The 13,411-nt window shown below is 44.3% G+C and overlaps 1 protein-coding gene across 1 annotated transcript in view; it reads right to left on the bottom strand.

Moving 5' to 3' along the window:
- The window catches only part of POLR3E (RNA polymerase III subunit E), a 27,895-nt gene extending 14,484 nt beyond the window's left edge, over positions 1–13,411 (bottom strand). Inside the window, exons 1-13 of the mRNA XM_056503026.1 lie at positions 13,290–13,411; positions 9,211–9,292; positions 8,043–8,093; positions 7,288–7,365; positions 5,662–5,777; positions 5,302–5,384; positions 4,458–4,565; positions 3,960–4,009; positions 3,543–3,662; positions 2,920–3,005; positions 1,858–1,902; positions 1,682–1,773; positions 858–978 (exon numbers count right to left, since the gene is read on the bottom strand). Coding sequence (XP_056359001.1) covers positions 858–978; positions 1,682–1,773; positions 1,858–1,902; positions 2,920–3,005; positions 3,543–3,662; positions 3,960–4,009; positions 4,458–4,565; positions 5,302–5,384; positions 5,662–5,777; positions 7,288–7,365; positions 8,043–8,093; positions 9,211–9,246 — 986 coding nt within the window. The 5' untranslated portion in view covers positions 9,247–9,292; positions 13,290–13,411. The remainder of the gene's footprint in view (positions 1–857; positions 979–1,681; positions 1,774–1,857; positions 1,903–2,919; positions 3,006–3,542; positions 3,663–3,959; positions 4,010–4,457; positions 4,566–5,301; positions 5,385–5,661; positions 5,778–7,287; positions 7,366–8,042; positions 8,094–9,210; positions 9,293–13,289) is intronic.

Raw genomic sequence — 13,411 nt, 5'->3', positions numbered from 1 at the left:
GGGACAGCAGGGTTGCTGTAAAAGCTGGTCACATTGCTGATACAGGCATGTACCACAAGAGCTGAAACATCCTGCTAGCACACTTGGACTGGCAGCTGATGCCATTCATCTTAACAAAGCTATTCTAGAGATTGTAAATCTCTGCATGCAGGGCTCTACCCAGGTAAAAAAAAAAAATCATACCGCATTTTAGACTTCAATTCCCAGGGTGCTCTATCCTAACAGAAAGATGATACAGACTGCAATTCACGTGGTACACTTTGTACCCCCATGAGTTATTGAACAATGCCTTCTAGAGGGCTGTTTTCAGCTGACTAGAGCAGCCTCCACTGATGAACAGCAATGGAACTGCACATAGATCCTTATAGAACTGAATTTTGCTAAGAAATACTATAGCTGATATTGGTTTAATATTCTGTGTTTCTATTTGACACTAATCTCTGGAAGAATTCAGAATAGCTTTCTCACAAAAGAATGTGAGTGCAGACATCCAAAACCTGTCATAACTCAGATGCAAACACAGATTACATCACTGCTCAGCCACAATCCCACATGGGACCGGTACTGAGGCATTATATTCACAGCAACCCTTTGGATATGGAATAGCTGATTGCACTGAGACACAGGTAACTTGAAACCAACGGTTTGGAGAGTTGGGAGTGCGGGGATTTTGGGCTGAGTGGTTCTCGAAGCGCTGCCGAAGCAATGCCCGAGCGCTCCCGAAGCGGTGCCCGAGTAGTCCCGAAGCGCTCCCGAAGCGATGCCCGAGCGCTCCCGAAGCGATGCCCGAGTAGTCCCGAAGCGCTCCCGAAGCGACGCCCGAGCGCTCCCGAAGCGCTCCCGAAGCCCGGCCGTACCTCTTCACCACCCAGTTTCCCTGGACCAGCAGCGCCACCTGCTGCACGCAGCGCAGCACGGCCGTGGGGTCGGTGCCCGAGCCCAGCAGACTCAGCAGGTTGGCGAACGGCATCACCTTCACTGCAAGGCAAACACAGCGTCAGACACCACCCACACACCCAGCAACGGGGATGGGGGGCGTGCACGGACAAAGATTTATCTCGGGGAAAGAAATAAAGCCTTAGCTTTACCCCCCGATGTCATCTGTTCTGAGGAATACCTGCTGGTGTTGCAGCAGAATTGACTGGCTGGTCACAAATTAATGTATTAATAAAATAATAATTAAAAAAAAAAGCCAACCAACCTGTGCCTTTGGCAATATCTGTAAGCAGAGATACCTGACAAGGTACACTGGACACTCCTGAGGCAAAATCCTCAGGATTTGCTCTCATCAGAGAGCAATCCAGAAGAGACAAAATTCCTACGTGACACCCATGAAGTGGGTATCATTAAAAACTTCCCAGAAAATACCAAAGTGCAGGCTGTACATGCTCAGACCCCACATTCCATGAGATATTTGCTGAAATAAATGTATACAGAAAGCTATAATCAAACTAGAAATTTTTCTAATATGTGTAAATTGATGACAAGTGTATCAATAGCCAGATCAATTGTCACTGCTCTTTTTTAGGGAAAGACTTGGGATTTAGATTCTTGAGAGAATCAGAGAGCCAAACAGTCTGTCTGGTGGGGTGACAGAACTGGTAATACTGGGGAAGGTATCTTATCTGACACAACTATAAGTCGCAAAGGGAAGTGCAAATGTATTACAAAATCTACAAACCGTTCTTCATCAGGATCTTGATCTGATCAGCAAGGGGTAAAGTTCTCAGCTGAGCCATAGACAGCACATTGCTTGGAGCCATTGGTTTGTCACTGCAGATAAACAAACAGATTTGCAGTCCATGAAAAAGAGAAAACAGCTAAAGTGAACTTTGAACATTATGGACAAATACTTACTTCTCTTCCTCTACGCTTGGAGGCATCAGCATCATTAAATATTCACTAGAAGAAAAGGAAACATGTTATTTCAAATGCTTGTCTTGGGACTTGCCAGACTTAAGTACAGTAATTTTTCACTTAGAGTAAACCTGCTTGTGTGAATCTGCAAAACAAACATCAGCCTGAAAAGAGCTCCCCATTCCACTCCCATCTCCTTAGAACATGTACAAGCTACTGACATTCATCTGCCCAAAGAGGGAGTATGAACTAAATGTGGGTCAGAATCCCAGCTCTTTTGTACAGCAGAGGTGTCCAAACAGAGGATCTGTACAAGGAAATGTATTAAACACAGGTGCTCTGACAGCCATTACTGGGATCATACAAAACCCCACAGACCAAGAGAATCAGACCAACAACAAGCAAAACTTCTGTCCCACCCATGCAATTTCTGTGAGAAAGAATCAGATCCAAAAGACTCTTCAGAACACCTACCACTGACTTACTGATGCTAAATGTTAAGAAAAACACACCCACACCATTAACCAGAGCCAGACTGTGCCACTTCACTGTTACTTGGGCCATGGCTGTCCCAGATGATAGGGAAGCACTGACTGCATTATGGAAAGCTATGAAGAGCTGCAGTCACCAAGAAACAGACACAAACACCTTTCAAGTAGTTTCAGTTGTCCCCACAAATCATAAAGGGAACTTTTGTAAGATTTGCTAACAATAGAAGTTACTGCCTTCAGAGTATTAATTTACATTAACCAGAAGAAGCTTTTGTTTTGACTTTCCTTCACAGTATTCACAGTCCAAATAATGTAGGGTTGTGATAACGTACAAGAAACTACAACCCTGAGGAAAAAACAAGAGGTTTTAATCTCAAGGGTAAAGGGAAACAAAGAAAGCAACCTCAAAAAGATGAGAGCTAGTTTGTTTCTGTGTTTTTTAAAACAATTCAACTTTTATCATGAATAGTATTTTCAAAGAGCAGATTTTTAAAGAATATATCTGCTTATTACTCTGAAAACAATCCCAACTAATTAATGCCATTTCTATAGGAAACCACCAAACCATTACCTGGGAGATTTAATTAATTCTGTGTTTTCAGCAAGGCCATGACCTTGACTAAATAAATACTGGCGCTCATGTTCAGAACGGCTGTCCTGGAGATGGGGAAAAAACAAAAGTCATTAGCACATCCTGAAAATATACAGAGTGCCAGAGAGCTGGATTTCTCATTCCAAACTATGACCACCCTGTCATCATTACATCACTCAAGTGTTCCACCTCCCTAACTGATGTTCTGCTTTCACTTCCTTGTATGATGCTCATGTGATCAGGGAATAGCTCCCTTGCTATGCCATTGAAAGCTCCTGACAGACATGCACAAGTCATCCAAACAGGATTTCTCACACCTGACTGAATGGGTTTCTCAAGTCTTTCACAAAGTCCAGTTTATAATCCAAGATCCAAGAGACTCTTACACTCAAACCCCACCTTCTTATTTGTCCAGCTCTCAGTTCTGAAGTGTGGAGACCCCAAAGCATTATCCTGCAGAGGAGAGGGTCTGTTCCAGCCTACAGAGCTCTTCTTCATTATCTTTTGATGATCCTTGATTCCCACGGGCCCAGATTTAAAACCAGTTCTGGACTTGGCTGAGCCTTCAGGCCCAGGCATCTCAGGAGGCAGCACACACCTACCTTCAAGCCATAATAATGTAGGTGAACCCAGTGCTCTTCTGCTTGTCTCTTCTGCAGGAACTCATAGGACTGAACGCGTCGCTGTCGAGCTTGCTCAGTTTCAGGGCGGGAGAATCGGACCTAGAGGATTTGGGCATCATTAAATACAGCCCTAAAACCCTTGGAAAAAACCCAGCTGCATTATTGATTTGGTGTATCAGTAACAAGCTAGGGGCCCTAGCTCCAATGAATCATCCCTTGCTCTCAGTGCCATCTTTATGCCTGTGCCATACGGGCCAGGGCACCTGGTCTCTCCCACCCAAGCCCAGGGGCAGCAGGACTAGCTGAGGTTTGCTGTCCTTTCATTTCACTCTGAATTGTCAAGCTTTCTTGTGAACTGTTGCCTGAACCAGTACAAAAAGGAAAATGTGGACATACAGTAATTTGCTTAACATCATCTTCAGCTTCATCCTGGGATGAATCACCACCTGCCAGAAAACACAGAAATAAACACACCACTGCAGTGAAAGAACCCAAGCCAGTCTGGGGGCCCATGTAGGAAGAAAGCACACTGAGAACTCCACGTGCATGGATTCAATCCCAGCCTGCCAAACCATGCCATGTATGACACCACCACAATGCTCCTGTGACAGGACACCCTGTTGCCATGACCTTTCCAGTGGCAGTGGTGATGAAGTCCCCACCACTACCCTTTGCCACTACCCAGCATCTCCCATCCCTCTGCCAATAGCCCACATTGTGCCCATAAAAGCATTTAGGTAAAAAAACCCCAAAATTGGTGAAAAATCTGGGAAATGGCCTAATGATGACTGTGTTGTTAAAATAAACACCTTCAAACAGAATGACTCTTGTCAGTCACATAGAGAGAGCCTGTATCTCACCTCGCCTAAGAAAACACAATTGAGGAGAATTTACCTTCATTAGCAGCTTCTCTTTCTCGATGTTTTGCATCAGCCTTGTCCAAGTAGGTAAAGCTTGGCCTCAGCTGAAGAATTCCGTGTAGTGGAGTCAAGTGAAGTTCACCTGAAAAACAGAATTAATGTTGGTTAAAATTGATTTTTTCACTGCACAAAAACACAACTTTTCATTATCTCCCTGTCTCTGTAAAGCCACAGCTTCAATTGAGTATAAATATTTAATACAGGAAAATGTAAAAAGGGATTGAAGTGAAAAATTCATCCAGTGCTCAGGATTTCAAGGGAATATGAAAGACCAAGAGCTGTTTCTGTTATTATGCCTTTTGTGTTGAAACCTGATCTTGTAGAGAGCCACATTCTGGCACATGCCTGACCCATAGTCCAGAAGACCCCCAGTAAAATAGTCATCACTGAAAACAATGTACATATTGTCATCCCAAATGACAACCAGACCAAAACTCTGTGATGGCCTGGGCAGTCAAGAGAAGGACAAAAAGTGCTGAACAGGAAAATGAGACAGACAAAATTAGATTAAGAAAGCAATACAAATAATGATAATTTCACGCTACAAGTGTAGCATGCTACAAGTGTATTATTTCAGGCCACCAGGACATGTTAAGATTCTGGAGACATTTACAAACCCAGGGTGTTCTTACATGATATTTACAATTTTGCTACACCTACTCAAGGACACTTGAGACATTGATAAGGGAAGTTTTCCTTTCTTAAAAGACCCATCAGTAAATTAAAACCTAGGCCAAAAGTAAAGATCAAATAGGTCTTATCTTAACACTGAAATGAGTATGTTTCACTGATGTGAGGGTTAAGCAAAAGAAATTTACCTTTTTTATAAACAGCAGCTGCATAGCGGGAAACATTACTGGCAGCTTGGGAAGAGCAGAAAGTTTGCTTGTCCATCAGCTTCCTGCAGACAGAGGAGGGCAGTGAGATGGCATTCCACAGGCAATCTGGCATGCAGGTGCCAAAAGTCTGAAAGCACCAATTCTCAAAATGGACTCTAAACAACTGCACCAGACAAATACCCATCACTTCTGCCTGCATATCTGAATTCATGATGCACCCTAGAATATGTAGGTTAATCTCACAGAGTCCAAAGCAGCCTCTGTAGCTGTACAGCCACTGGTGGACACACAGATATGTGTGCTCACCCAAAAGGGAAGGAAGACAAAGAGGACACCTACGAGGAATAGGTGCTTGTTTCATCTGTGCATGTGCCATCCACGTTGAGAGCGATCTGCTCTCCCTTGCTGCGACAATAGTTTGGGTTCAAAGTATCAATGGCCATCTCGAGTTCAACCTAAAGAATAGCAGGGAAAGACAGCTAATTACATTAATTACCATGGAACAGCCCCAAACACATCAATTAAAACCCAGCCACACACTTTCAAACATTCACACAGTTTTACAGCAAATTTAAGTACATAAGCAGCACCATTCAGATCCATAGGGCAAATCTCACACAGAGCTGAACAGCACACAGATGGGTTTGGTACAGTGAGGTCATTTAAACAAGCTGGAGATACATAAACTTCCATGGACATGAGTGGGATCAGAAAAAACAGAGTTCTTTGGGCAGCCCAGAAATACATATTCACTTTGCTGGACTCCTTCCATGACACTATCAGTCTAATTTACTTATCAGTACAAATCAGGAGCACAAGCAACCTCCCTCAAGCCTCTCCATTACCCAGGAGCCATTCAGAACCTCTCCCAAGATGGATTTCCTTCTAGTTTGGCTACCAAGAACACAAAGTAACTCAGTCCTCTTCAGAGGCAAAGGCCTCCATTCTGCTAATTTGAGACTACAGCACTTAGCATTGACTTCAGTTACTCCTGACTTTCACTTGTCAGAGCACTGTAACAAACTCCAGATCTTTAGTTATAAGAACTATTCCCCCCCACTTCAACTTTAAATTTCAGACAAATGTCCAAAAATAAGCATTCTTCTGCATAATATTTCTATTTATATACTATGACAATACAGCACATATTCTTCTTCAGGGTGTGTCAAAGCCTTTGTAAATTTGTGTATCACAGCTACCATCTTATTTTTTCTTTCCCTTTATGTTATTCATAAACTGAACTAGTTTCAAGTTCTTGGATGAGACAGCATATTTACAAGGGTTTGCACAGGGTTTACACTGCAAATGTTTGCTGAATTTAATAAAAGACTTCATGAACACAACATGCATTCTAACTCCAAAGTTCACTGAAGCACTTCCCTCAACCATTGCCCAGAACCAAATTCTAGTAACACAGACATCTACTGCTGCAGTTTTTAAATAACACATTGTAAAATAACAGCCAGAGTTCTGGGATACATTTGCAAGCAAGTGTAATAACTTTGGCTTTGGCTATACTTTACCTGTAGTGATTTAAAAAGGACTCCTGATGATTCACTGGCAGGCAAGACAGAAATCAAGACTTGCTCTGACACTGAGAGACAGGGGATGGCTCTAAGGCTCAATCCTTCTTCAACCCTTCTCTGAATACTGTAAAAACCCTTTCATTCAAGCTCTTTTCACACAAGCATCCACAGACTGAATTAGCATTAGTAACTACATTTCCATGAGTGATTCTCTTTTCTATTAAAATAGTGGCTTTCCCACCATGATTTATAAACTACCTTTACTCTAAACTCTACCTTAGAGACACAATAAAAGACTCTTCATACCTTCAAGCACATACATCTGGTCCTGCAAGTAGCTGCATGGTTAGAACAGCTCAACAGCACAAGGTGCTTTTCTAAAGTACATTCAGTACATCATAAACAAACTTTTACAGACTGGACTCGAATGATGACCAACCTTTTGCTGCTTTGGTTTTATCTTCGCTGATAAATGTGTAACATCATCGTAGGTCATGGAAGCTGGGCGAATGGGATACTGGAAAACAGATCATTTCATACACCCCTCTTCTTTTAAAGATCAAAGAATTTCACAGAATGTAACTCAATTTCCCCTCACATGCAGATCCACTTGCCAGTTCTCAGAGACAAGATACCAAGAAAACACATTAATTGACTGATTTGTGAGTCATCAGGGAATTTGGGAGCATGACCTAGAAAGTTTGTTGTTTTCCTCCCAGCCCTCTGCTTTTATAACTTCACAACCCTCTTCCTGCCCCTCACACACCACAATAACCTGTAGCACAGGAAAATTGTCCCACATATTTGTCCAGCAGAAAAATAAAATCTTATCACTCAGCATTAACTCTCTGTAGAGTTATTAGAAGTAAAATATCTGTCATTTTATAGAAGTAAATGCTAGCTTAGAAAGTACAGGCCACATGTTGCTGATCAGGAGAGCAGACCCAGGTTTAGCCACATGGATGTCTCTTCTGAGCCCTCTGGGAATCACTCTGAGAGGACAGTGTGGTATCCAATGAAATCTCCCAGCCACAGCAGCATCCTGCTAAAGCTACCAGGTCTCCAGCACACCCACAGGCCCCATCACCAACCTGCCTCCCTCCTGCCTCCAAGTGAGACACAAACAGGTTCTCTATACCCAAGATCTTGGCAGACTGAAGCATTAAGTTACTGCATGAAAGTTAACTGCAATACCTGAAACAGATAGAGCTTCTCCAGTAGACTTCTGGCCAGGAACACATCAATCTAAAGAGCAAAACAAGTAACTTTCATTAGATGCCAACTGTAATAAAAGTATAAACCTTAGAGCTCAAATACTGACAATATTAGCATTTCATTATGAACTCTAATACAAAACAGATTTGTGACTTTCCTGTCAAAAGTTTCCTCTCTGCTGACTTTGACATGAAATTCTGCAGTTGGTCTTTTTAAAAAAAACAAACCTAAAAATCCCACTATAAAGAGGCAGCAGACAGTGGCTCTAGCTGTGTTTTTCCTCTCCAAGGAAACTTAGCAAACAAATGTGAAAGAACAATTTTTTTCCTCCAAGGATCTAAAGCAAATCTGTTATCACAGTTATAGAAAGATGAGGAAGTTCTCAGTTTGGCAGCACAACTGAAAGGTAAGTTTGTTACTGGTATTTTGGCATAAAAATCTTTCTAAATTAGACAAGAGACACCCACACCCTCAAGCTGATTCAATACTTGCATTTGGCCATCAGAACTGAAAATGCCCAGATGTTCCATGAATAAGACATATGGAAGCTGCCATTTCAGATACACTCCTGACAATTGCCACTCCTTTTCTCATGGCTTTTCTCTTTCTATGGATTTGCCCTTCCCTGTGCTTCTGGAGTGTAAACTCAGATATCAAGTGACAAGACACTGTGGCTATTTCTTGGGACACAGCAGTCCTTTACAGAAGTCCAGACTCAGAACACACCTCCTTATTTCAGCAGAAGGCATGAACACTGCAGATTCATGTTTAACAGATATTAACTCATCAAAGCCATTCCAATTCTTTCAGCTCCCAGAGACATGCAATGAAGTTCACTGAAAGCACACAATGGTAGAAGCAAATTCCCCACCTTCTCTTTTGCCATGGACAGATTACAAAGGGTGAAAAACCTGAGCTGCATCTGCCAGCATGGACAAGACTACTCTGACAAAACAGGTCCCATGAGCCATATATATACTTGGCCCACACAACATCATTCTTTGTACAGTGCCAGCCATTAACCAATAAGACAACCATTGACATTGATGACACATTGTCTCAGCAATTCAGGAACATTGGGAATTGTAGTAATAAAAATAATAAAAAATTCTTATGTACAATCACTGTTGCCACAATGCACTTTTACCTCTTGTATAATTGGATCATCTTCTTCATTTGCCATGCTAGGATAAAACAAAGCTTTTTCTTGGCTTATTCCTTGGCACAACCTGAAAGGAAACAGGAATGTCATATGAATAATTTCATCTGTGTCACATACCACATGCAGCTTAGAGTATTGTTCAAGTTAACTTGGTTCCTTTCAGTGATAATCTGTTTAGTCTGTATTTTGAAGGAATGTATGTGCTTGCATGAACAGGTCTCTGATACTCAACAATCTTGACCAAAGACCACAAAATTATAGAGACAAGCAAATGTCTCAAAAATAGGTAAACTGCTACAACTTTTGTGGAAGCTGCAGTTATTAAAAATGCCCTGAACCAGCGCCATAGGGAGGGGAAGCCAGCCTTTTGTATTTGCATAAAGTGTATCTTTTCACACCATGTAACAGTAACACACAGGCAGAAGCTGTTTTCCAGCCACAACTGGCCCTGCAGGGTCACTATCTCAGATATTCCAGTCTGGGAATACCCTGATTTTTATTTCACCTCCCTGACAAGCTGCAGCCTTGTCTCCTGACCTGCCACTCTCTAGACTGAACTACTAAATGAGAGCCCCTAAGCACACTGCTCTGCATTTCCTGGAGTCCTCCAAAACCAGCAGAACAGCAGATTTTTCTTTATAACTATACCAACTCCAACGAAAATAAGACTGATATTAACTGAGGACTGGATACTCTGGAACAAAAGTTCATTATGTTCAATCCAGTGCCGGAGCCAATGTCATGCCTGGTTCAGACAGCTGAATAAAAAATGATCTCTCAGCTAAAGCAACAATAGTTTTCCCTGCCGAAATCAAACAAAAGGATTTACAAATTATTTGGGATGCCATTGCAACAATGTTAAGACACTGTTAATCAACCAACACCAGTCAAGATAGGCATTTAAAAAAAAAAAAAAAATGACCTCTCACAAACTGACCAAGGAAAGTTTTAGCAACAAAGACGATTAGGCAAAGAAAGATCTGTCTGTGTTCAGGAACTCTCCCTCACTGTCCTTGAGGACAGCTTGCTTCTTTGCTGGACCTCCTGTGGATGAAGAGAAAGAGAAACAAGTAGCATCCAGGATCAGCTGGGAACCAAGCAGTTGGGAAAGAAGGAACCCAGCATCCCTGTTACATCTTGAACAATGTCATTTTTTTCAAATACTCAAGCCACCACACAATTTAGGCAGCTCAGTATATTTCAGCTGACATAAAGGCTTCTCAAATATCACACTAATGTATACACAGTTATCTAAGAAACCTTTCAGAGAGGCTAGACATTCTGGATAAAAAATTCAAGCTTACAGTGTTTTTGGCATTCCACCTAGAAATATAATTCCATAATTTTCACTTAAAGACTCTCTACTACCAAAAACGTGCCCCTCCCAGTACTGAGCTGGCATTTTCCATTTCCATCCCAGGGTCTTTGTACCATACATATGTATTTGAAAAATAATGATTTAGTATTTCAGATTCCTGTCTGAAATAATTTTGTAGAAATGCAAAACATCTTCACAGCAAGAAGCCAGTACCTTAACACGGACTGGGCTGTGAGCAAAACCCTGAGTATGTGATATCTGACTGATATCAGTGTTTTCTGTGATCAGGCACCCAGTTCCTCCCAGAAATACACACTAATATGTTTTAAAGAAATGAGATTTATCAGTTCCATATCCCCTGGGTGGCCCAATACCTGACAGCTCTGTATACATGGAACAACTGCAGTTTGCATTCAGCACAGAGCTGATGGTGGGAGGATGCCCCAGGTGTGTGAGGACATGTGGGAACACCCAAAAGGTGGAACACTTGGGTCCAAACCCTCCTTCTTCACACCCCTGAGAGAACCAGGAACCACCCTTCCCTTCCTGACAGCCTGCATGCCAAGTACTTGCTAGGCTTATTCTCTTTCTTCTGAGAAAGTTATTTCACTTTTGAGAAGAGAAATTAAGATTCCCTGGGCTAAGAAAGGACAGAGAAATTCAGCCTGAAGGACCTGGTCTCTGGTCCCTCATTGAACACTGCTTATGCAATTACACACAGAATCTCTTTGTGAATCCACCTGTCACTACTCAGGGGAAATGCTGTATTACAGAAACTACATTTTTTTTCTTAGTCCTGTAAAGACAAAGCATGACTACAGATCCTTTTACAGGAAAGTGAGACTGGCACATCTATAAATAGGAAGCAGTGTGTCCCAGCACAACTTATAATACTCATGCAACTGGAAGAAATCCTCTGAATCAGAATGAAGGCATGCAGACACAATCCTATGTCTGATACATATATATACATAGAGTGGTGGTTATTTCCACATTACTCATATACATATATTTATGATACCACAAGAGAATGGAATCATACACTAAGAGAGAGCACATGGTCAGCAGGTTCAAACTTCTTTTGGTAGAAGCATTTTCTTTTACAAGGTAAAAAGTGCAAATCAAAGTATAATATGAGTTATTAGTGTGAGTTATTAGCTCACAGGCAAGAGATATAAATCTTCTCATTTCTCCTGCAGTGACCAATGCAAGGACCAATCCATGAAACTGCTCATTAGCTGACCATAACACCATGGATGTAGAACCAATGAAGAAAAATGTTGTGGTTAAAGAACTGTAAAAATCAGTGATGAAGCAACTGAATCCTGCATCTCACTCTGAGCTTAGAAGGGCATTTGAGTATTAGAGACTTAATTTTACTTTACTACCAAAGACTTCAATGTAACTTTAGGAAGGTAAATTGCAAGCCCACACATCATTTGACACACTGACTTTTAGTCAGGCCTGCAAGAAATGATCCAGTATTTGATTTTTACCTAAATTCATCAGTAATAATGGACCCTCAAAGTGCTAACATTGAAATGTGAAATATTCTTCATATAATCATGCACTGCCAAGGAAAGGCCAAGGATTCCTGCTGGACCAGTGCCTGAAAGTATAAATGCTGAAACAACACCGTGGGGAAAGTGCCATCTTCCTGAATCACTACCACAGCTAACTCTGGAAAGGGGTTCTGAGCAACCCTCCTGCTCAGGGTGACCCAGGGCACACAGCAAAATGGAAGCTGCAAAAAGAAGCTGAAGCACCTTCCATACATTTATGATAACTATAATTTTGACCCAATTACTTGCTTCATTTCCTCCCTTCCTACAAGCAGCTTTGCACAGTCATCTTCTGGCAGTGAACCCACGAGGGCTCCTCTGCACAAGGACCTCTCTCTGGAGGTGATGTCACTGAAGCAAACCTTTGGGGTTTAAGAGATTATGCATCAAGCACAAACCTTTCTCTGCCACCTCACACGTGTGCAGCGCGGGATGAGCCAGGGGCAGGGGTCACTGCCGCCGCTCCGGGGCACTCCCGGGGGTCACTGCCGCCGCTCCGGGGCACTCCCGGGGGTCACTGCCGCCGCTCCGGGACACTCCCGGGGCAGGTCGCGGTGCCCGTGCCGCGCTCCCCGCTCCCCGCCGGACGCGGCCCCGCTGTCCTGGGGCCGCCCTGTCCTGACACAGCAGCCTGGCAGCGCAGGGCTGCGGGCAAAGGGGGCCCGCGGAGAGGCCACAGCGAGCCGCCCAACCCGCCCTGACCGCGGGGACGGAGCGAATCCCCCCGGGCGGCGCGGCTGGGCTGGACTGGGCTGAGCCCTGCAGAGCCGGAGCCAGCCAGGGGCAGCCGCTGCACTTCGGGGCGGGTGCGCTGAGTGCTTCCCGGGCTGAAGGCGCAGGGTTGCGGGCCCCCGGAGGACCGGCCGGAGCCGCCGCTCTCGGCCCCACAGAACCGGCCGGAGCCGCCGCTCTCGGCCCCACAGAACCGGCCGGCACCCGCCGGTGCTGCTGCGGGAGCCGAGGGCCCGCGGCTGCGGCCGGACCCCGCCGAAGCGTCCCGGCCCGTGCCGGGTCCTGTCAGGGCGCTGCGGCCCCGCTGCCCCCGTGATGCCGACTCCTCGCAGTCTCGGCTCCGCTGTCCTCCCCACCCCTGCCCAGGCCGCGCTCCTCCCCCGCCACCGCCCGCAAGGCCCTTGGTGCCGGATGCGGCCCCGGGAGGCGCAAAAGCAGCACGACCCGCGTACCTGAGTGCGGGCCGGGCGGGCGGCGCGGCGCCGCTCCCCCGCTCCGCTCCCCGCGACGGTGGGGCAGCGGTCAGGCAGCCGCCATGTTGGTGGCCCCCCGGGCCGGCACGTGGGGACGCGGC

This window comes from Oenanthe melanoleuca, chromosome 14, assembly GCF_029582105.1.
Source record: "Oenanthe melanoleuca isolate GR-GAL-2019-014 chromosome 14, OMel1.0, whole genome shotgun sequence".
NCBI classification, from domain to species: Eukaryota; Metazoa; Chordata; class Aves; order Passeriformes; family Muscicapidae; genus Oenanthe; species Oenanthe melanoleuca.
The sequence above is the reverse complement of the archived record's forward strand: the minus strand, read 5'-3'. Positions and strand labels throughout refer to the sequence as shown.